General features: G+C 42.7%; 1 protein-coding gene across 3 annotated transcripts in view; it reads right to left on the reverse strand.

The window, feature by feature from the left end:
- Susd4 (sushi domain containing 4) overlaps window positions 1-24330 on the reverse strand; it is a 137990-nt gene that overhangs the window by 18810 nt on the left and 94850 nt on the right. For all 3 annotated transcript variants that reach the window (XM_078022898.1, XM_078022897.1, XM_005326511.5), the window contains exon 5: window positions 24104-24292. In XM_078022898.1, the coding sequence (XP_077879024.1) occupies window positions 24104-24292 (189 nt within the window). The remainder of the gene's footprint in view (window positions 1-24103; window positions 24293-24330) is intronic.

The raw sequence follows: 24330 nt of genomic DNA on the forward strand, positions 1-24330 counted from the left end.
ACAAAAAAAGACACAGAAATTTCTTAAAACAAACAAAATGGCCAACAAACATATATAAAAAATGTACAATATCTCTAGGATTCAAGGAAAAGCAAATCAGAACAGCACTAAGATTTCATCTTGCTCCAGTCATAATGGCAACAATCAAGAACACAAGCAACAGTAAGTGCTGATGAGGTTGTGGGTAAAGGGAACACTTGTACTTTGTTGGTGGGACTGCAGACTAGTACAACCACTCTGGGAAGTAATATGGAGATTCCTCAAAAAACTAGGGATGGAACCACCATATGATCCAGCTATCCAACTCCTTGGTATTTTCTCAAGAGATCTAAAATCACCATACTAAAGCAATAAAACCACCTCAATTTTCACAACAGCACAATTCACAGTAGCTAAATTATGGAATCAATCCAGATGCTAATCAATAGATGAATGGATTAAGAAATTGTGATACACACACACACACACACACACACACACACACTCAGCCATAAAACACAATGAAATTATGGCATTTGCTGGTAAGTGGATGGAAAGAAGAATATCATGCTAAACAAAATAAGCCAAATCTAGAAACTCAAAGGTCAAATGTGGAAGCTAGAGAAAATAAAGGAAAGGGGAGAAAAGGATAGGATAATATAAAAAAAAACAATCAAAATACAAATTAATAGATGAGTGAAAAGAAGTCATGTAGAATAGAGGAAGGAGAATGAAAGAGAGGAGTGAGCACGGGAGGGAAAGGGGAAAATCATCACGCATGTAGTTTGTCAGGATAAACCCAACTACAACGTGTGTTTGTAAAGTCCTAAAAGAAAAAAAAAAAAGACTCTCTGTCTTTGCATGGTTTCGTAGCTCATTTCTTCTTAGTGTTGAATACTATTCCACTGTCTGAAGGTATCAGTTTGTTTATCCATTCACCTATACTGAAAGTCACTTTGAAGTTTTGGCAATTATGAATAAAGCTGCTATAAACATCTGTGGGCAGGTTTTCATGTGGACACAAGTTTTCAGCTTCTTTGAGTACATGCCAAAGAGCACAATTGATATTGGATTGGCTATCCAATTTAGTTTTGTAAAAAAAACACCCAAATGTCTTCCAAAGTGGCTATACCAGTTTTCATTGCCCCCAGAAATAAGAGCTCATGTTGATCCACATACTCATCTGCATTTGGTGTGTCCGCGTCCAGGATTTTGGCCAATCTAATAGGTAGTGTAGTTGCATCTTGTTGAGGTTTTAATTTGTGTTTCCCCAATGACACCTGACTCAGAGCATATTTACATATGTTCATTTGCCATCTGTATCTCTTCTTTGGCGAGATATCTATTAAAGGTCTTTGGACCATTTTACAATCAGGTTATTAGTGTTCTTCTTGTAGAGTTTTAAGAGTTCTTTCTATATTTTGGATGAGAGTCTCCTTTATTTGATGTGCCCTTTGCAAATGTTTTCTACCCATTTGTGGTTTGTCTTCTTATTCTCTTGATGCTAACTCTCACAGAACAGAATTTTTAAATTTTAACAAAGTCCAGCTGATCAATTATTTCTTTCATGGATCATACTCTCAAAGTTGTTTCTAAAAAGACATCATGATACCCAAGGTCATCTAGATTTTTCTCCCATGTTATATTCTAGGAACTTTATAGTTTTGCATTTTACACTTAGGCCTATGATCCATTTTTAGTTCATATCTGTGACAAGTTGTGTATCTATATAGATTTTTCCCCGCTTTGGCACTTGGATGTTGAGATGTTTTAGCACCACATATTGTAAAGACTATATGTGCTTCCTGTGTCGCCTTTGCTTCTTTGTCTCTGTTGATCATATTTATGTGGGTCTGTTTCTGGGCCTTCTATCCTGTTCAGTTGTCTATTATTTCACCAATACCACACTGTCTTGACTGCTGTAGCCTTATGGTAAGTCCTTGGCTTTTTTTTTTTTTTTTTTTTGCTTTTTTTTGGTATTGGGGATTGAACCCAGGAACACTTAGCCACTGAGCAACATCCCCAGCCCTTTTAAATATTTTATTTAGAGAGACAGGGTCTCACTGCATTGCTTATAGCCTTGATAAGTTGCTGAGCCTGGCTTTGAACTCTTGATCATTCTTCCTCAGCCTCAAGAGCTGCTGGGATTACCCATGTGTGCCATCATGCCGGGCTTTATGGTAAGTCTTGAGGTCAGGCAATGTCCTTTGAAGTTGTTCTTCTCCTTCAATATTGTGTTGGCTGTTCTGGTTCTTTTGATTTTCCATATAAACTTTAGAATCAGTTTATAAATCCCCCAAATAATAATAATAATAGGATCACTGAGTCTATGAATCAAGTTGGGAAAAACTAACATCTGGATAAAATTAGGTAGTTCTTTGATTGCTTTCATGCAAGTTTTATGGTTTTCTTCATATAAATCTTGTACACAATTTGTTAGATTGATACCTAAGCATTTTATTTGGGGAAAGCAAATGTAAACGTTACTGTTTTAAGTTTCAAATTCCACTTGTTCACACCTGGTCCATAGGAAAATGGTAGACTTTTGCTTATTAATCTGTGTCTTGCAGCCATGCTATAATAACTTATTAATGATAGAAGTTTTTTTTTAAAGAATTTTTCTTGATCAATTCTTCTGGATTTTCCACATAGATGATCACGTCATCCATGGACAAAGTCAGTTTTATTTATTTTCCCAAGCTGTACAAGTTTTATTTCCTTTTCTTGACTTACTGCAGTAGTTAGGACTTGCAGAATGAGGTTGAAAATAATTGGTGGGAAAGAACCTCCTTGCTTTGTTCCTAATCATAGTAGAAAATCTCCTAGTTTCTTATCAAGTATGATGTTAGTTGTAGGATTTCTGTAGAGATTCTTCATCAAGTTGAAGTTTCCCCCTATTCCCAATTTATTGAGTTTTGAATCATGAATCAGTGTCAGATTTTTACTGGATTCTTTTTCTGAATCTGTGGATAAGATCAAGTGCTTTCTTTTTTTAACCTATTGATTTGATGGACTACTTAATTGATTCTTAAGTGCTGAACCAGCCTTGCATATCTGAATAAATCCTATTTGGTCATGGTATAATTCTTTATACATTGTTGGATTCGATTTGCTAATATTTTGTTGAGGAATTTTGCATCTATATTCATGAAGGCTATTGATCTTATAATGTCTTTGTCAGGTTTTGGTTTTAGGGTAATGCTGGCTTCACAGAATAACTTAGGAAGTATTCCCTCTGTTTCTGCCCCCTCACTGTTTCTTCATTTATCAAAGAGAGAAAACAACACTCACTCACTAGAGCAAAGTTGGAGTTTATATCAGAATATTGCCTGGCTTGTTTTCAGGGATGGGGACCTGCAACCCCAGCTTAGCCATAAAGTGAGGTTTGGAAAGAGGAAAGCATTTTTTCTGATTGCCTGGGATCTCCAAATTCCTCACACTCCATGAAGGCCTAGACATAAATGTCTAAACCTGCTGATTCTCTCCACATTCCCTGGAAAAATATGGTCTAATTAAGTTTGAGTTGGGAGAGTGTCTCTCTAGCCAGATGCTCCCCATGAGGAGCAGACCAGACACAGGGATTCCTGCAATAGATTCTTTTCTGTGGTCATTGCAACATGAGGACACCAGGACCCTCTTGGAGAGGTGAATGTAGCCTTGCTCTCAGACCAGGAAGCTGATAATCCAGAAGGATTTAAGGATGCACCACTGGTCTTCCTGCCTCACTCTTGGCAGTCCTGCCTAGCTTCTTCTGGGAGATGGACTGCACCATCTTCTGGATAGATGTGGCTTCCCTGTGAGACAGTCCTCCAACCTCCCTTTGCCCTTACAAGGGACTCAGAGCAGCCTTCTCCTACCAAAGTCACTCCTTCCATATCATCAGCCCCTGAATCTTTTTTTTTTTTTTCAAAAGACTGGTGACTCTCAGTCTCTGGGAGTGCTATTCACTACACCAGCAGGGGTGGGACAACTCAGAGGGCCCCCATGGTCAAGTAGCAAGTGCTACTTTGTGTTTTGGGGAGTATTGGAAGCAGACACCCATGCTGTCCCCACTACCAGTGTGTTGTCTGGAGCATTTTCATTTGCTTACAGGCAAATAACTCTCAAACGACTTCCCTCCTGTTCTATGTATAACAAGCGCCCATCTCCACTGTCTGAGCTCAGAGAAGATCAACTAATTCTACTGCCTGAAGCAAAATAAACCTACAAAGAAAGCCTGATGCATTTCCAAGAAGGAAAATAAAAGGTTCCTCCACGATTTCTTCCTATTTTTTGCATTATTAGCATGAGAGTACCCCCTTTTGCATAAAAAAGCCAATTATACTTGGACTGTCTGCATTTTAGACTTTCTAGCTTCTTCACTCTTCTATCTAGGTACATGGATTATACTCTTTCACACATTTTAAAATTCATTTATGTAACAAGTATTTTTTGGAGAACCAGAGAAACTAGGTTCTATTTGGTCCTGTCTTCAGATGATAGGTAAGCAAATGAATATTTATGTGTCTGAGTGAGCCCTCTGCTCCATCTTCTGAAAAAAAATTATTACCACACTCTCATATACTGGATGGAGATCCCAAGCTGCACATTCCCAAGAGGGTATAAAAGACATGTAGATCAAAAGGAGCCACAGTAAGATCCAAAATGTACACAGTACTGGCAAACCAGATCTACATTTTGCACTAGAAAATCAGAGGTAAAATGTTTAAGAAGCTTAAGGGCCAGGCCTCCCTGCTTCCTCTAGATGAGTCATGTGCACACCATGCTGGAAAAACTGAAGATCCTCTTGACACACAAGGAGGCTGGGAAAGAGTCTTGGCCTGGGGAAGAAGAGACGGAACTTCTGGGGACAAGCGGGGTGGGATCATGAGGACAGTGCCAGTGGGGAGCAACAGAAAAGAGAAAAGGAGCAGGAGGAGAGAGAGGTTGCAGTCAGAAGTTTCCATCAGGAGAGGATAGGTCATATGTGGATATCTTGTGGACAATGCAAGGGCCCCCACCTGAGTCTTCAACCCCGACAAGAGTGGATTCTACTACAACCTGGTGGCTAAAATCCACTTGAATCGTGGTGGAGGGATTGTTTCCTCATGGAGAATGGTCAGAAGATGCTTTCTCTTGCCCCTCCCACAGTTATAGGCAGGTAACAAAGTGCCTGCAACAGCGAATGTGGTGGTCAGAGCTGGAAGAAACTGCCCATCTATCTAAGCAATAGACTGATTTCAAACTAAGGAACTGCTCATGTTATATCAGATCACAAATTCTCTACCACAATGGAGATTAATGGGAGTCAGATCACAAATTCTCTACCACAGTGGAGATTAACGGGAGTCAGAAGAGAATTAACATTATTGAGGTGGGGGTGCAAGAATATACTTTAAATGAGCTGTTCTGGGAAGTCCCCAAAAGAGGTGACTTTTAGACTGAAATCTAGAGCAGCCCTATTCCTCATGGGGACCTAGACCAGTACCTATGCATCAGCTATGTACTGCAGAGTCTGTGACAAAATAAGAAATCAATTTGGCCTTGTCACAACACCCGTGTGTGTTTTTGATTCCTGTTTATTTAAATGTAATTTGACAACAGTCAAGCCTAATATTGGGGCTTGTATTATGTCTTCATCATTTTATTTTTCTAGAATCCATTTTTATTGTCTATTATACAAGCATTGGGCTGCAGCATATTGGAAAACACCACCCAATCCTGGTCCTTTCTCTAGCACGGTGAGAAGCACTGATTCCATCACAGACGCCCATGTGAATGCATGGCCACAATGACCAGGACCCAGTGAAGGGCAGTGCTGTAAGTGAGAACATGTCAGGTAGAGGGGGTGGCACCCATGAAGGAAGGTTGGAAGCACTGAAGGGGGGGCCCAGGTGGTGGTTGTGAGTGACAGGAGAAGGTAGATGGCACGGCACCAAGGTCAGGAGGCAGATAGGACAGCATGTGTGAGCTCCGTGGCATCAGGGCAAGAAGTTGGGATTTTATCAGATATGTGAAGGAATACTGCAAAGAGCAAGGATTAATGTATTTTAAAAATGCAGCTCTGGCCACTGTGTGCACACACTATTGAAGAGCAGGCACAGATCTGTTAGGAGGCAGCTGCTGTGCCCTGGAGAGATGATAGTCAACACAATAGCAAACAGGGCAGTAGGACATAGCTTTACATATTCCAGTTTCATTTCTACTCTAGGACTTCTTGTTAGATTGATTTGAAAGAATCAAAGATAACTCCCAGATCCCTGACCTGGCTTGACTGGGGTGCCATTTACCAAGTTAGGTGTTTGCTTTGTGGGAGGAAAGTGGTACCGAGTTTGGCTTTGCACTTGTTAGGTTTGAGCTGTCAGTAAGAGTCATACAAGTGTCAATCAAGCAGTTGGAGAAAAGGTCTGGGATAAATTTAGAACTCCGGAGTCATGAGCATGGAGATAATATCTACAGCCACACAGTTATATGAGCTCATGTAAAAGAAATGGCAGCAAGAAAAGAAAGGGTCCCAGTCCCAATGCTGAGACATCAGAGAGGGCAAAAGAAATGGGCAGAGCAAATCAGGGTGTTTCACAATGCCAACAGCAGAGACTGTGGTTCCTAGCAAGCTGATAAATATGGGAAGAAAAGAGTGACTATTGGATTTGGCCACATGGAAATCACTGGTGACTCTGAGAAAAACAACTTCTGTAAAGTCATAGAGGAGAATCCATTTGGAGTGAGTTGAGGAGTGAATGGGTGTAGGAGCTGTGGATGACTCTTTGGAGAAGTCTGTTGCAAAGAAGCAGCAAATGGGCAGCTGGAGGGCCAGGGGAGGCTCCCTCCATCCCGTAGAAGAGCTCTGGTCTTGTTCATTCATGGGCAAGAGTGGAGAACATGGAGAAAAGACTGATGATAAAGGTGCAGGGGATTGAAGGAGGGTAGTCATGGAGAAGGTGAAGAAGATGTGATCATGTACAGGATTGAAGGAGCTGGTATTTGACAAGTTAGAAGGGAAGAATTAGAGCTGAACACAGGCATATGGAGATCCATGGCCAGGGTGGTGGAAAGATGAGAGAGCTGTTCTCTGTAGGTTCCCACTTTCTGAATAAAGAAGTATAATGAGGCCATTGTTTAGTGGTGGGGAAGCAGAACTTAGAGCTCAACATCATATGTTATAGTCCCTAACTCACATAGATTTCTCTCTGTGTGTAAAAGAGGCTTTAAAAATGGGCTTTAAGCTAGGTGGCACATTCTTGTAATCCCAGCTATTTGGAAGGCTGAGGCATGAGGATTACAAGTTCAAGGACAGCCTGGGCAACTTAGAGAGACACTGTCTAAAGATAAAAATAAAGTACACTTTTTTTTTTTAAGTTTGGGATGTAACTCAGTGGTAGACTGTCCCCAGGCTCAATCCCCAGTATAGAAAAAAAAATTGCTTTGAAAGAGGTTTAGAAATAGTCTATGTACATTATGAATATTCACACAACTTATTCTTGGGGTGGGGACAGAAAACTTGATAGAACATGTTAACCTATAGCCTCTAATTTAAAAAAATATATATTTTTAAATATATTTTTAAGCCACTAAGCCCAGATGCTTTGACTAGATATTTTCTTTCTTACTTATTCCAAAGCTTTACACAGCCCCCTGGATATTTTTCATGCAGGAAGGAGCTGTCCCTTCAGGGCTAGTAGCAGGAGCTGTTAGCTACTCCCCACAATCCATGTTTTCCTCATCTTCTGGATACCCAGCTGGTCCACATTACCCAGTGCCCTGTGTTCCTCTAGGTTCTAATCAATGGGACGTTACTACCTCTAGGCCTTACTCATGAAGCCTTTCCATGCTTTTGGCTGGCTAGAATGACTTCCCAAAGGGACCTTAGAAGCTGTACCAAGAGGAGAATAGAGCCTCTGCTGGCCCATGGGAATGACCAGATGGAGAAGAGGTACCAACAGACCAACAGTCACTCTGTACCACTACATTGAAGTAAACTTCCATTTTGTTTGAACCACGATTCATTTCTGGGAACCTTGTCACAGTAGTAGTCCACCATATGCAGTTGGTATAAGGAGTAACAGATGTGAATCTGCTCTGTGTAAGAGCAAGGCAGGAATTCTTTAGATATTAGAGTACATTATTACAGTCAGCACTCTCCCTTGCTGCTACATTAGTGCTGCATTTGAAGAGTGTCTTAATGACTTGGGTCAGTGGTTTTTCAGCCCTGCAGCATATTAGAAACACATGGGGAACTTTGTTTCATTGGTCAGGGCTGGGTTCTGGCCATGGCTACGTCTTAAGAGGTTCCTGGGTGATTGTAATGGGTAGTCAGAGTTGAGAATCACTATCTCATGCAGTTACAATAGAGATCGAGGAAAAATCAGCTCCCCTTGTTCTCCATCTGCTGGGGATGGCTGGCTTACAAGATTCAGTGGCACTGGTGGGGTGTTTCAATTACACTGCATTGGTATCTGATCTGAAGGCCTTGTTATCTGAACTGCTATCCAGTGAACCATTAGCTTGGCCTCAGCTAGAAGCTTGCTAGATGTGTGTAAGCTCTAGCTGTACTCCAGACTACCAAATCAGAAACTTTCTGTTAGCAGGATTCCCAGGTGATTCACAAGCATAGTCCCATTTGGGAAGGACTGTCCCACACCACTAGGAAAGTTTGTAGCTGAGCTCAGTGGGGACAAGTGAGAATCCTGGCTCTTAATGGCAGAATCTTGACCTCAGTTGGCTTTGAAGAGCAAGGGGAAGTGGTGGTAGAGCCAGTGATTCTGTGTGTTGAAGGCAAGGACATCATCCCAAGACAGCCTAGCATATCATCAGCATGGCTCTAAGAGGGACCAGGAGTATAGGGACTGTTTAATTCTAACATGAACAGAATCACCCAACCTCTGTCCTCAGAAGTTCTGCTCACTTCTTTGAATCGTCAAAGCTGGCAATGTGCCAGCTCTCCCCAGTCTGATCTAAGTTTGGGTAATGATTCCAGGAAGCTGCATGGGACTCTCCATGTCAAAGTCACAGTTGTTTCCAAGGCTACATCTAAAACTTTGCTTTTAGCTCAGGGAAAAATCAATAAACATTATACAGCACATTACGTTTTCCATTTTTGTTTTGTTATAACAACATAGATGGCCGATAAATGTGTCCACCAAAGGAAGCAAATGATTATGAGGCTGGAGCTTTGCTTGTTTCCAGGCCGGATGGAACATGGTGTTTACCTGCTCAGAGATGTGCTGACAAATCAAATAAGGTCAATATTACCCAGGGGCCCTGAGGGAGGGGCTCTGATCTGCCCTCACAGTGTCCCACAGTAGAGTGACCCTGAAGAAACAGAATGCATCTGATGACCACTGTGAAATTTCAGTGTGAAACACAGACACACACACCATACACAAATCAAGCTTTACATAGGAAGTATGTCTGGTGGTGTAGCCATCAAAAGCCATGGAGGAGCACGCAGGTGAGCGAACAGGTGCAAACCCATGATGTACTGTCTTTGCAGCAAAAACTGACACTGAAATGAAAAGTTGGTATGTGTTTCTGTGTTCTATGAGGCTTCTGTTCTTTCCCTGCAATGACTGGAGGACTGGCTACATCAAGGACAGCCTGGACCACACCAGGTAAGAATAAATCACAAGACATCCACGGAATCAAAGTGCTCTGAAGACAGTGAACCTTTCCCCATACAAATCCTCCTGTGGTTAGAATTCTAATGGCAATCAGGGCATCTTCATTTCTTTAAGGGAGAGAAAACAGGACACAAGATTAAAAGGGGTTATGTCCCACAAGGTAAGACAAAAAGCCCACAGGTAAAGGAGCATTTAGAGTTGTTGTTTCTTCTGCCTCTCTCTGGAACCAGCAAATCTTTCCACCCTCAGAGAGGATGCTGGAGTTCAATGTTGCCAGTGTATCTTCATGATTCTCAATCTCTCCCTTCACAAACTAGACCAAGGTGGCACCCAGATAGATTCATGAATGGGATTTTCTGAACCTCAAGTTGTTATCCTTTATTTTTTTTTCTAAAAGTTTTTGGAAATTTGTGAAATTCTTATTCTTGTCCAATAGCAAATCCTAGCAGATGAGGAGATACATAATTCAGTAGTTAGTTAATAATAGTGGGGAGTAATTAATCATGTGTTGTTCCTAGCTGTGTGTGTGGTGTGGTGTGTGTATGTTTGTACATGTGCATACATGCTTTTCGGTATGATTCTAGATTATATATAGAAAATAGGAATATTTTATGTTGGTAAAAGTGCTTCAAATATTTGCCCAATATTATTTTTTTTTATTTTAAACATCAGAAATTTATTGGTTGCTCAAAACATTATATTGATCTCTGCCCTAGGTTCAAATTCTGGCTCAAGTGCTGAGTAGCTATGTGACCTGGGCATTTTACTTTTTAAATTTTTATCTTTATTTTCCTTCTGAGCTTTAGTTTTCATCATCTGTAAAACAGGAACGATGATGCCTACTTGCTGGGCATTTATAACAATTAGAAATGATATCTGTAAATCAACAAGCAACAAGTACCTGGCACAAAAGTAGATGCTCAATTAAAAAAAGGAGATAGTTACTATTTTTAGCTACACTATGCACCAAAGAGATAAAAGGCAAGCTGTAATCACAATGGTAACATTTAACAAGCATCTACTATGAGGGCAGCATACATACCTATTTCACTTGATCCTAGCAACAATCTTGCAGAGCAGGTGTTGTTATTGCCTCATTTGTGCAGAAAAGGAAATTGAAGCTCAGAAAAGGTGAAATTATTTCCCCAAGGTCACCTGGCGAGTAAATAGCAGAGCTGGGACTGGACCATATGTGAGGCTGACTCTGAATCCATTCACTGTGGATTCAGAGTGAGACTTGCCATGGGGTTTTAAGTGTACATAAAGGAAATGGAGTGTAGGGCCTCTCAACGGCCAGATTTGGGAGCAATGATTTCTTTATTTGCTAAGATATGTATTATGCACAGTGGAGTTAGTTTAGAAAAGCCATGAGGCTTATAGAGATGTGAAGAGATGGAAAGATCCTGATAGACGGAGAAGGAGAACTCATTTTTTGGCTCAGTGGACATAGGCAAGGCATCATATATGGGGCTAGAGGACAGGCTGGCTCAGGAAGGGGGTGTGGGCAGTTCAAAGGATGCTTGTCAGCTAGGGTTTGCAAAGACTTGAAGGTAGTCCTTTTAATCTGGAAGCAAGAAGCACAGGGAATTCAGAGGAGAAGGCGACTTCTTCCCAAGGCTGGGAGAGCATGGAATTGTGCCCTCCCCCATCACAAATTCTTACGTGCCAGGTCCCATGAATGTGACCTTATTTGGAAACAGGGTACTTTGCAGATGGAGAAGATGAGGTCATACTATCCTATATGACAGGGGTCCTTGAAAGAAGAGGCAGAGAGACACAGAGAGGAAACGTCCACATGAAGATACGGACCTAGGGAGGGTTCATGTGACGACAGAGGAAAAGATCAGAGTGATACAGCTACAAGCCAAGGCACACTAAGGGCCGTGGCCATTACCATTAGCTAGGAGGAGGCCAGGAGGGATTCTACCTGGAGCCTTAGAGGAAGTACAGTCCTGCTGACTTTAGACTTCTACCCTCCAGATCCAGCAGAGAATAAGTTTGTTTTATTTTATTTTATTGGGCATATTAATTATATAGAATAGGGTGTTTCACTGTTCCACATTCACACACGTTTACAACATCACTTGATTAATTTTTATTCCCAGGACCTCCCCCTGCCCATCCCTCCACCTGATCACCTTCCTCTACTCTTATTGTCTCCCTCCTATTTTCTTGTGATTCCTCCCTTTTTTTCCTCCAAAACCTTTTGTTGGAGAAAATATAGTCTCTTTAACAAATGGTGATGGGAAAACTGGATATCATATGTGAAAGATCCCTCTAGATGCCTCTCTCTCATCCTGGTGTTTTAAGCCACCTACTTCAAATACTCTGTTACAGTCACCCTTGTAAGCAAATATAGCATGAATCCACCCTTGGTCCAGAAGGTGGAGCCCAGCCTTTGGGCCAGGTCCACTGGGAAGCATGAGGGTTTCCTAGGTAATATCAGAATGTCCGTCTGGAATACCAAGAGATCCTCCTTATTGAAATAAGAAACACTATGTCCCTTAAAGTGGTTAACTTGTGAGCTATGTAGCAATGGGTGGGTGAGGAAAAAACTGAATCCCAGGCCTTGAACCCCAAGCACTCCTCAGGGAGATACTGGTTATTCTCTCTGGGAGGTGCTAGTCAAAATCAGGCTGTTTTTTGTTTTTTGTTTTTTTAAATGCTCTGGGGAGAGTAAAATCACCCACAGATAATGCAAAGGCCCACAATGTCTTTTAAAACATCAAGCAATATGGCTGGGTGAGTTTCCTCTCCCAGGCTATTTTAGGCATGGTTGTCTATAGAATTCTTGGCTTCCCATCTTCCCACAAATTTACTTTTCTCCACATCTCAAAAAAAAAAAATTCTGTCAGAATAAAACACTTATGGTATGAAAATACAGACTTATGTAGGCACCGTTGTTCCCTTGTGATAGCTTGAGATAAGGACTAGTTTTAAAATCTGAATTTCAATATAATTGGCTGCATCTTAAAAATATCCAACCATTTTTTCCGACTTCTTAATGGATGGATCATATTAAATCCCTTCCCTTGGGTGGAAGAGGCAGACTTAGAAAATGCATTTGGTTCTCCCCCATCGAGGAGCAAACCGACCAGAATGTGATCAAAGTCCTAGGCTTTTCTTCAGAAACCATTTTTGAGGAGACAGATGAGCTCTGGTAAAGCACTGTCTTCCTTAAACACTTTAGAGGAATCTAGGCACAGTTTAGAATCAGGTATGACCTTTCTGCAAAACCAAAACAAATAAAAAAGAAACCTCCTCGTGTACAAAAAGTGAAAAAGATTGCACACACAGGCATTGTGGGAAGAGGTTTTATGAAAAAAAAAAGATGAATGACAAAAGACACAAAGATGGGCATGGACAGGCACTGCTGTTTGACTTGCCTACCACCCTAGATGTCTAGCTTCTTTGAGAAAAGAGACAGGTAATTTGGGAGAAGGAAAGTGGGAGGTGGGCAGGTGAAGGAAACTAGGAAAGGACCTGTAAGAATGACCCCAGACCACTTTGTAGATACGCCGAGAGACTCGAAGTGACTGAGGGGATTTATCATCTTCTGCATGGCACCTGATCATAAGAGGTTTTATTGCTCTGAAATACAAGTCGCCTAACTTCCCAGAGAGGGAAGGAGGAAATAAATCCTGCCTAGAGGGGGAATGAGATGATACCCTAGAGTTTAAGGACAAATACAATTTCCCATTTGTCATATTCATCTATTTTCTGAGCACAATGAAGTCATCCTGGGGGTATAAGCGAGGGGCTCAAACCACTGGTCATGGCTTTGTGGTTGCTTAATGCTGCACTTTTTTCAGTGGCTTGACATTTAAACATCATAAGAAAAAGACTTCAGCTTCCATGTCTGGATTTTCAAAAAATAAGAAGGGACTGCAGGACAAAACCAAAATATACTTTGGTGAAAACCATGAATCTAGTAAAGGGTCATGTTCCATACTCCCTATGCCAAACAGAGCAGCCTCCCACGTGGGCACAACCCTGCTCATCAGGTGAGAGTGGAGGGAGGGGCCTGCCTGGATGTGGGCACGACCCTGAGGGGATCCCAGCTCTGAGAGTGTGCAGGAATGGGGGAGGGAGTTATGGGGTCCTCCTCTGGTGACCTCTTTCTTTCTTGATTTGGTAGGAGTCACTGTTCAAACCAATGGAGCTGTCAGCTCTGTTTGCCCCTTTGGTGGGGAGAAGAGAACCACCAGTTTTGTTCCTTCGACCTCAGCGGAAATTTCTGCACTTAAGTGCAGTTTAAAAAATAAAAAATAATGATTCTGGAAGCCAGGAGAGAGGGAGGATTGATGGTCACATGCTTCCAATGAGACAAAAGGAAAGCAAGGCCCTGTGGGCAGGGACCTACATAGGGGCTGCATAGGCTGGTGGACAGCAGATCCAGAGAGAGAGGACAAGGAAGAGTTCAGGACAGGCAGGTCAAAAGTCATAATGACCAGGAGAAAAAGGGCCTAGAAAGCAATAGCAGCAAAGCCTGGAAACTTGGATCTACTTAAAAAAAAAAAAAAAAAAAAAAAAGGAAGGAAGGAAGCCTCTTGGAAGTGTTTTCTGATTCAATGGAACAAAGGAGGAGGAGGAGAAAGAGGAGGAAGAAAGCAAGGGGAGGAAGCTTCTTCCTTGATGTTACAGTACAGTCTACACATGAGTACAAGAGTGATGTGTGACCAAGAAGAGGAATGCCACTGGGCAATTAGTCTTTATAAAAAAAAAAAAAAGAAAGAAAAATTTACACACACTTGTGTGGCATGCAAGCTACTATTTTCTTGTAATCACTCTGCTGTCATATAAGAACAGTACATGAAAATGGTATTAGGATAATTTACTATTGCTTGTGAACAATAAATTAACAGGATTGCTTGCTATTTTGCATTTCCTGCTAATAAAATACCCCTCCAGGGTCACAGGCAAGGTGATTGTAACACAAACAGCGTCAGCTACAGAAATTTTCATTGCCAGGGAACAAAAGAGGCAAAAGGGATGTTACCCACGGACAATGTGTCCAGATCAGAGAATGCATTTCTGTTCACAAACTGACCTCTCCGAGTTTCAGACTGGGCTTGGCTAGCTAATGTTGCTAACACAGGACACCAACAAAGCCCAAGATTTCCTCTTTCACAAGTCCAGGAACACTCATTTGTCTTCAAAGCAAACAGGAAATTCTTTTGTTTTCAAGAATAAGATCTAAAAATCCCATCGGGTTTTGGCTGATGTAAGCTGGGTTCCTACTCAGGGTTGTAAATTAGCCATCTACTTCCACACCTGAAGGTTGGGAGTCTGAAGAGATGTTGGAATTTTTATGCAACCCTAGCAAATCATTTCAATTCTCTGGTCTTGGGTTCTTGAGAAGGCAGAACTAAGAGAACGATTTTCAGATGTTACACTGGCAAACTCTTCCTTTCAATAAATCTTGAGTGGGAACATGCTATATAAATATGTAAAACAGAATTATTGGGGCTGGGGTCAGCCGGGAGGAAAGCTAACCTGGGGCCTTCTTTGCTGGGCCTCAGAGCCTTGAGGACACTAGCCCCAAACCACCTGATCAAGCATTTCCTAACCTTGTATACACCTCTAACATCAGCTAAAGCAGAGAGAAAGTGATAGTTTGGGGCAAGCGGATAAATCAGAAGGCCTCCTTCCACCTTCCCATGAAAAGAGGCCCCACTGCTCTGTAGTTTCAAGAGGAGAGAGAAGGCATTCACTGCTCTTCATTTTCTGCTGATGCAATTTCAATTGGATCCAGCTGCTGGCAGGATCATGGGTGAGTCTGCAGGGAGCCTGAAAGGCTGGCAGAGGTTAATGGAGACCATGCCCCTGGCCAGTTGGTCTACTGAGAAGGGTGAGAAGCTGGGGGAGGCGGGTGTTGGGTGACCAGTTGGTCACTGCTATTATCACTACAGCTGAGGTGAGCATGACTTGAATTCCTAATAAGCAGATGCCCCACGGCACTCAGTACAATGCTGGTTGACAACAGAACCTTACATGGGCAAAAGGGATAGATGGAAAAAAGAAAAAAAGAATTACTGTCTTGTTCACTATGGTATGCAGTACAGCTTGGGTAAAATCATATTTTATATATATATATATATGTGTATATATGATTTCTTCCAAAACCTGAGCATGCTAAAAATCCACGGGGAACATTAATGAACAAACGAGTCACCTCTGGTGGCTAAGTAGAGTACTCAGGTGGTCTCTCCACGGAGGGCAGCACAGTGCCGAGGAAAGAACCCAGCCTGAGGTTGGGTCAGAGAAGCTTTTGAATCTTGCTCTGAGTCTTGCTCCTGCAGGCCAAGGGTTGCTACTGGGCCTGTTTCCTTTCTGTAAAGAGTGAATCATTATTCCCAGGATTGTCTTGAGGCTGAATACAGAGGACAAGTGAAGTGCCTGCTACCAGGATGACCCTCCATGAGCCTCTGTTCTTATCTCTCTGTTTCCTCCCAGTGATGGAAAGCTCATGGTCGACCATGAATATGAGCTGCAGGGAGATGATGTCAACTGCCATCAAGAGGAGGAACAACCTAGCACCCCAGCCGTTCACTTTGCTACCTGCCTTGCACAGCCAGCCAAGTCCAGGGCAGACTCTCTGGGAAGAATTCTGGGAAGAGCAATGAAAAGAATGTGGCTGCCAGGAGGGCACTTCTGAGGTCAACTCTTCCAACTCCTTCCCTTTCCACTTGAGGAAACAGAGCTAGGGTCAGAACCCAGACCATAGTGCTCAGTAGGTGCGCTAGGTCCTGCAGGGCCATGGGAGTGATGTCAGTAGAAGGCTTGGGCTCAGGAAGTGTACCGGCTAGCTGACGAGGGGGTAGCCTTGGGAAAGGAAGGGAAGCTCTCTGAACCTCGGTCTCATCTGCAGCTGGCACCAGTCGTGTTTTCGTGACTGTTGGGGTGAGAGATCACACAATAAAGGCACCTGCACAGTGTCCACAGATGTCAAGTGGATTGAGGGAAGCTTTAGTTATACCACACACCAGGGCTGAGAATTCATGGAGGAAAGAGGCACTTTCTGTCATGGAGTTGCTTATGGGACAAGGAAGTTCAAAATACTGCTTTCCCCTGTTCAAGAACACAGGTGAGGAAGGGAAAGGGGACAGAGTGGTGTGTGCCTCCCCATGCAAGGCAGCCAATTGGTGCCAGAGCCTTAGGCTGTATGTGCCAACCTCGATGGGCACTCCCAGGCCACACAAGACCCTGGCTCAGCTCTGGTGCTGCTGACTCATCTCCATAAAGGAGATGCTGGGGTGCTGCAGGGTAGGCAGGGGAAAGTAAATCTGGGATGTCTAAGGCCTTCCATACTCTGTATTCTATGATCAGCAAGTCAAAGTCAGTGTCATGAGATCCCTGCTATGACTGCTCTTCTGTCATTTCTCTCTTTTTACTTAAAATCTGATGGACCAAGGCACGTATGCATCCAAGGCTTTCTTATTTGGATCACTGGGCAGGAAGAGGAGACTCCGAGATTCCCTTACTTGTCTAGTGAAAGGTGGCAAGAGGGCATAAATGTCATCAGGAGATCCCCAACCCTGGTTTGGGGAAGTGACCTAGTAACAATGAATCTCCTCATGGACAATAATTTATAGCCACCTCTTTGGGAACAGGCCCAAGACTCCTTTTGGTGCTTTGAATTTTCCATTTGGGAATTGCGAACCTCCCACCTGTGGAAGGGGTGGGTCAGTCTGGACAGAAGCTTTGAGTATTATCCCCTGCAGCTTGCCCCCATGGGAGCTCTCTCTGGTTTCCTAAGGTCAGCAGGGCCCCTCATCTGATGAGGCCCATACTGTCTGCTGTGTCCTTCCTGTTCCCTACGAAGGATTTGCTTTGAAGTCCAGAGGTGCTTCCCAGTAAAGTCAAGATTCCTGGAGGGAGAAATCATGGCAGGCTCTTATGCCAGGAGCCTCTTGTACCTGAACATATTTTGACTCGGGAACAAAGTATACTACAAACTATAGCTCAGGAGCTGGTTGCCCTCTACATCCAAGCTGGCTTCGAATTTTGATCTCAAATTGGAAACTTTGAAGTTATTTCTTATTTGGGCAAACAGGGTTCTTCAGTTTCTTATGTCTCTTCCATTTCTTATAAAAGGACACAGAGCTAAAAGGATCCCTAGGCACTAGTAGGTTCTCGGGAAATCACACTGCTGCATTCTGTGCGATTGAATCTGACACTGTCTCATTAAACCTTCATCTCTGTCCATGTGAGTTCTGAGATGAGTGAGAATGGGGGGATCACTTTGGGTTTCTGAGTTTGAAGACTGGTTAGATTTAAAACAAAAAGTTTCAGATGTTCAGCTCCTTAATGGGGTTGGCTTTGCTTGTTCCTGGAAGAAATGCCAGCCATGGGGCTGAAAAAGCCTCTGGAAAATGTCAACTTTGGGGAAGTCACTGCCCAGGTCATTACAAGGCAAGTGTTAGGCACCTGTAGTTCCTGAAATGATCTTCTCCCCTATTTGGAAAAGCAGATGGAAAAACACATCAGACTCCCCAGCAGCCAGCCCCACCACTGCAAAAGGTGACTCACAATGCAGCCCTCCCAGTATTTTCTAAACCAGGAAGACCTCACTTGAGAACACCTTCTCAGAAGCCTGAGTAGGTTACCCCTACCTCTGGAGACCCTAGATACCTTACAGATAGAATATTCTGAATACACCTGCCAGGATAGTGAGATTTCATGAACAGCATCATGAGCTATAAGAGCCCCTGCAGGGCAGACACCTTGTACAACTCATTCATCACTGTGTGCTCTGGATCGTGCAAAATCCTCAAAATTGAGGCCTTAAAACAATTGGCTGAATGAGTACAGGGCTCTCACAGGCACTTATTTGAAAGAGCATATTGCACTGATTTTGGTTACTTTCTTTCCAAAGTCTAATCTCACTGAACATTTGATTGATCCTTTCTGGATTTGATCCCCCACTCTCTTGTTGTTTCTGGAGATCTATTGAAAGGACCTCTGGTTGGGGAATTAAGTCCTTTGTTAGGGAAACAAAAGAGACTTTAAGTAGATGGAAGCTACCAGCAAGGACTCCAAATGCCAAGTTTTGGCTTCAATCACCTGTTCTTTTGACTCTTGTCTTGCCTCACAGATGCATGGTCACGTGATCTCTGTTGTTGTTGACATGCCATTTGAGCAAATTGCCACCAGGAATTTCTTGAACTAGATAACCAGCACCTCTGTGTCACCACCAGGCCATTGGAAAACCTTCCTCTTATGAAGAAAGAGCCCTTTTCTGTGGTTGTGCATCACCTAACTACGGTGTCTTGGGGATCCTGGACAGTTGGCACCTCTTCTTCCTAGTCCGCCTCAGGTGTGCACATGTCTTTCCCTGTAACCTTATCTGCGGTGTGGCTACATTTCCTTGCTTTATGACCCTCAACATCCTACATTCCCATCCTTCAACTTTTGGACCAGTGTCCTTCACACACATATCTGCTTCCTGGGCTGATGAGCTCTCCAATTTCAAAATGCACAATCCTTCCATATGAGTGAATCAAGTGGAGCCAGAAAGTATGCTACTATTTGGTCTCCAGGGAAAATAAATGAAAAATGCCACAAATCCCTGGACAGAAATTTTCACTTTGCACTTGTAATATCACCTACTAGAACTGTCCTTCTACCCTCTCCAAAGTGCAGATGCTCTCACATGCTCCTTGGTAAAAGTATCTGTGTGTGTGCACATGTACATGCCACCTGTAATGATCTGTTCTCTAGATAATGGAATTTGTCTTCTCATTTTCCCCAGTAGACTGTAAACTCTGCAGAGTAAAGAATTATGCCCTTTTCTTTCTTTGCAATTCCCCAGTGCCCATTTTAGTTTTGCTCTGGGCCTAGCAGGTGTTCAATAAACCCTGATGGCAAGGTGAACTGAGTTCTGAGCACTTAAAAGAAATGGCCCATACTCATTAACTAGGTTCTTTTAAAAATTATTGGATTCAATGCATGGAAATGAGACAGGGAGAGGTGATATCCTCAGAGATGAAGAGGGCCTGAGAAGGGAAAGGATTAAGATACACCCAGATGAGGAAAAGCATGTATACCCACAGAAAGATGGGCCAACATAAAAGGACACACAAAGTTCCTTTCAGGTCCAAAATATTGCAGCCAACATTCTTGTTCAAGGTTTGGTGATTCCGGGTGCTTTATCCACTACACACTATGGAGGTACACATGTGCTCCAGAAGGGATTCCTGCTCATAATATGAGCATAAGAGTACTGGCTCAAAAATACTTGACCTCTATACTGGTCCTTGGAACTCTTCCTACCTTCGATGATACTACCAAGTTCTCTTCTTCCAAATGATCATGATCAACTCCTCCCAAAGCTGACCTTCAAAAATAGGACTGTTTACATGTGAGTGTGACAGGTCAAGTGTTGGCTCTCCATTCCATTAGGGAGAGGGGGTGCCATGTGGCAGAAAAAGCCACACCTGAGAGCTAGGGGGTCAGAGCAAGTTATGCCATCCTCTAAGGTGTCAGTGTCCCCATCTGTGAAAGGAGACTGACCATCTCTGCCCAGCTCACTAGCTGAAGTGAAGCACCACATTTCTTGAGGAGGACCACAGCCTAGAATGATAAATTCCTTCCTATGTAATAAAGCTTTAATTTTGTTTTTTAGTTTTTGAAAAACCAAATCACCTTCCCTGTTGGATCGCAAAGTCAGAATAAGTTCATCAGACTCAGGTTTATATCAAGAGTTTTGGCGTGACAAAGACTCATGCTCAAGTTCTAGCTCCCTCGCTATTAGCTGACTCTGGGCAAGTTACTGAGCCATTAGAAACCTCGCTTTGGTCATCAGCAAGGTGGGGTTAGTAGCAGTGAACAGATACTTTGGTCAAGAGACTGGCACATATATAGTCACCTATTACGGTTTAGATATGAGGTGTCCCCCAAAAGCTCATGTGTGAGACGATGAAAGAACACTCAGAGGCAAAATGATTGGGTTGAGGGGTAGAACCTAATCAATGGCTTAATCCACTGATTAACTGGGCTATAACTGTAGGCAGGTAGGATATGGCTGGAGGAGGTGGGTCACTGGGGTCATGCCTTTGGGGTTTATATTTTGTCCCAGATGAGTGAAGCTCTCTCTGCTTCCTGATTGCCCTGTCCTGAGCAGCTTTCCTCTGTCATGATGTTCTGCCTTGCTTCAGGCTCTGAGCAATGGAGTTGGCCATCTGGACAGAGACCTCGGAAATCATGAGCCCCAAATAAACCTCCCCTGCTCTATGTTGTTCTTTTTAGGTCCTTTGGTCACAGTGGCAAAAAAAAAAAAAGCTGACTAAAAATTATCTCTCAAAAATATAGGCAATTATCTTTATTGTTCAGTATTTCCTTCCCTTATCTGTTCCATCTTACACAAACACAGCTTAGAACATGCAAGTAACTAACATTGCACCTGAACAACCAAAATTAGTGTCACAATGTACATACCCCAAAGCCTGGGCACCTTATTCATTCAGAATTATGCCTAGATCCTCACTTGTTTATACGGTGACTTTTACTCAACTCTAAAAACATCAATTGATTAGCCATTTGCTATGTGTCAGAAACCTCACTAAATATGTCAGATTTGTTATACCAAATCCTCACAATCACATGGGGTAAGTAGATCACCACCCCATTTTACAGATGAGGAAATGGAAATGGAGGCCAATAGAGGCAAAACCACTTGTTCTAGGGCAAAGTGACTAAGCAAGAGACCCAGGATGTGAAGCCAGCCAGCCTGATGGCCAACAGTCTTAATTGATATACCCATGATCAGCTTAGGGATCCCATACCCTGGCTCACAGCAGGCAAGGCAACAAGTTGGGCATGGGGAAAAGATGCTACCACTTGCTCCCTGAGAGTGACAGGTACACTGGTAGCTGATGCATTAGTAGTAGGAGAGGAAGGGGAAAGGATAAAAACCTCATAAAGACCTGCACAGCACCCACTCACTCACTATAGGAGCACCCTAACGTATTTTAAAGCCCCCAATAACATCATGATTCTACAGCACAGTGCAATCATTTTTACTATGCCATCAAGAAAAATCAAATCATGCAAATTGTGGGTTTAGGAAAACAGGAAGGTGGGGGAGAGTGTGGGTGATATATTAAAGGGGTAGATTCCCCAGAAACAGTTCATCTCTTTTGAAACCCTGCAATAATATTACATAAATAAGGCACTGAGGTTGAAAAAGATGATATACAATTTGAAGAAAGAATTAAAGAAGTGCCAATACCTAGGCACAACTGGATAGTGTTCTCATGAATCTCTGCCTCTTATTTTTTTAATCCATTGCTTATGCTTTTTGTTGTTGTTGTTGTTGTTGTTATTGTTGTTTTGAGGGGGGCGGGGACTGGATCTCTGCAGGGTCTCTGTTTCCCAGACTAAACTTGAACTCTGACCTTAAGTGATCCTCTTCCCTCAGCTTCCCAAGATGCTGGGACTGTACGCATGTGCCATCACACCAGGCTCATTGTTTGCCTTCATCCAGTTTCTATCTAGTTTTCCTTTGGCCAACTCTGTTATCTCTCAGTTTAGAGTCTCGGCTTTTGTACCTTTAGCAGTGGTGCATCTAAAAAGACTCACAAATTAAATTCATCAGATAATTTAAAGAGACATGTATTGAAAAATCAAGATGTGAACATTATTTAAAAGAAAAACCAACTGAGGGTAAAAGGCATTCAAGTGGCCTTCCCGGCACAGGTAATATCAGGTTGGATCTTCAGCATCTTTCTGCAGCCCAGAGCTGAGGCTACAGTGGAAAAGGGCATGTGTTAAGCAAGCAGACTCATTTTCAACCAGAAGCTGCTCACAGCTTCTGTTTACAACCCTAGATCGTTGCCTCTTGAAGTTAAGATTTTGTTTTATGTCTCTCCATATCATATTCTCTAGGCTCCATAAAAACTGCTTTCTAAGTCCCCAAATGAAGCTTATCAAAACCTGACTGCTTGAAACACATTTAAGCCAAATTTGAAAAAAAATTTAAAATGGGCATTTCAAATAGATAAAATCATAATAATGATATCTTTAAACTACCCCTCTCTCTCCCTGGTCATCTGGGTAGAAAAAAGCCTCCAGGAACTAGAAGACAGGCCCCCTTCTTCATGTGCCTACCCTGACCCACCATCAGTAGCCAGACAAGAGAAAGGCTAGTCCACTGGTAACAAAGGGGATGACCTTGTCTCTTCAGGCAAGGATGGCCAGATTCAGCAAACAGCAGTACAAGACATTCAGTTATATTTGAATTGCAGATAAGCCAAAGCAGGATTTTTTTTTTAACCTTAAGTTCCATGCAACATTTCAGGACATGCTCCTATTAAAAATTATTTATTGTTTCTCTGAAATTCAAATTTAACTGGGTGTCCTCTATTTTATCCAACACCTCTACCCTGGGATCCTGCCAATCCATTAGAGGATTTGGGACAGGTGAGAGGTGAGGGAAGCAGGAGCTCTAATGACCAGCCTAGGGATAAGGCAAAAAAATGGCCCAGGCTTGGCACTCTCCCTGCCACCCAGGGTTCCCTCCACTCTCCCTGCCGCCCACCACTCCCTCTCCCTCCAAGGAGGCTCCATCCTTTCCTTTAGGAATAAATGCTTTCTATGATTCCTCTGAGCATCGCCCTCCAGACATACTGCCCACTCTTACCTCCTCCCACAGAGCTGCACACTATAAAGCTGCTGTAAACCTGTAAGAACTGGTTTGCTTCCACATTTTGTTGCTTCTTTATTTGTTTCTTTTCCAACCAAGGTTCCAAATAGGTTTAGAGGAGCTCTTGATGGGAGTTTTCCTTTTCTTTTTTCTATTTTTTTCTTTCCCAATGGAGCTCCCTTCCCACCCACTTATTCACATGCCAAGAATCACATCGGGCATAATTTCAAGGTGGGTGTTAAAGCAAGGGCTGAACCAGTATGTCCGTCTTGTCTAGCACAAGACTTTTATGGACCCCATGACACTGCCTTGATCTTGGCAGTGGATGCCCTTCCCCCTCACTATCTTATACCGCTGATTAGTGGTCTTTAGTGATGCACACTCTGTAATCATATAGATTTAATAAACAAGGAAGAAAGAGCTCTTGCTTTCAGGCTTCCAAGGATGTGCTTGCAGCAAAACATTTATAGCTAAGCTATAAAATGCATGGAAATATGGAGAAAACATTGACACAACAATAAAACGAGGGGTGAGATTAATGATGCCATAATGCAATATGTTTTCATTTGGTGCAGAGAAAATTAATTTTTGAAGACATTTCGTTTAACTTTGCAATATTCTGAGTTTAACCTTTGATGCTTGCAACTTTTTCTTTCACCCACTCTCCTCCCCTTGTGAGCCTGAGGATGGGGGAAGCAAATTTTACATCTAACGGGAAGTATGGTTTCATGGCAGGTGGTCTCTGCTCTGGACAAAAGCAAGAAAAGTGGACTCAGGGAATAAAGGTTATTGCTGGCCATCATTTGCAGCTCTTTATTTCCCATCGAAATGCCCACTTTCATAATTCAAAATGCAACTCCAAAAGGCTAAGATGTGTTACCTTCCAGAGCAAGGCACCGGGGTGGGCTGGATGACCAGATAAGGTTGTGCAAGCACTCGAGATACTCAGACCCCTCGAGTTTAAATCCAGGGAAGCAGCGATAGGCGATGACAGTCCCCACTGGGAAGGAGGTCTGGAACTCAGAGATGTTCACGTAGCCATTAGAAGAGGCTAGAGGTCTCAGACAGCCTGTGAAATGTGAAAGAAGAGAAGGAAAGTTTCACTTG

This window comes from Ictidomys tridecemlineatus, chromosome 10 (assembly GCF_052094955.1).
Source record: "Ictidomys tridecemlineatus isolate mIctTri1 chromosome 10, mIctTri1.hap1, whole genome shotgun sequence".
Taxonomy (NCBI): Eukaryota; Metazoa; Chordata; class Mammalia; order Rodentia; family Sciuridae; genus Ictidomys; species Ictidomys tridecemlineatus.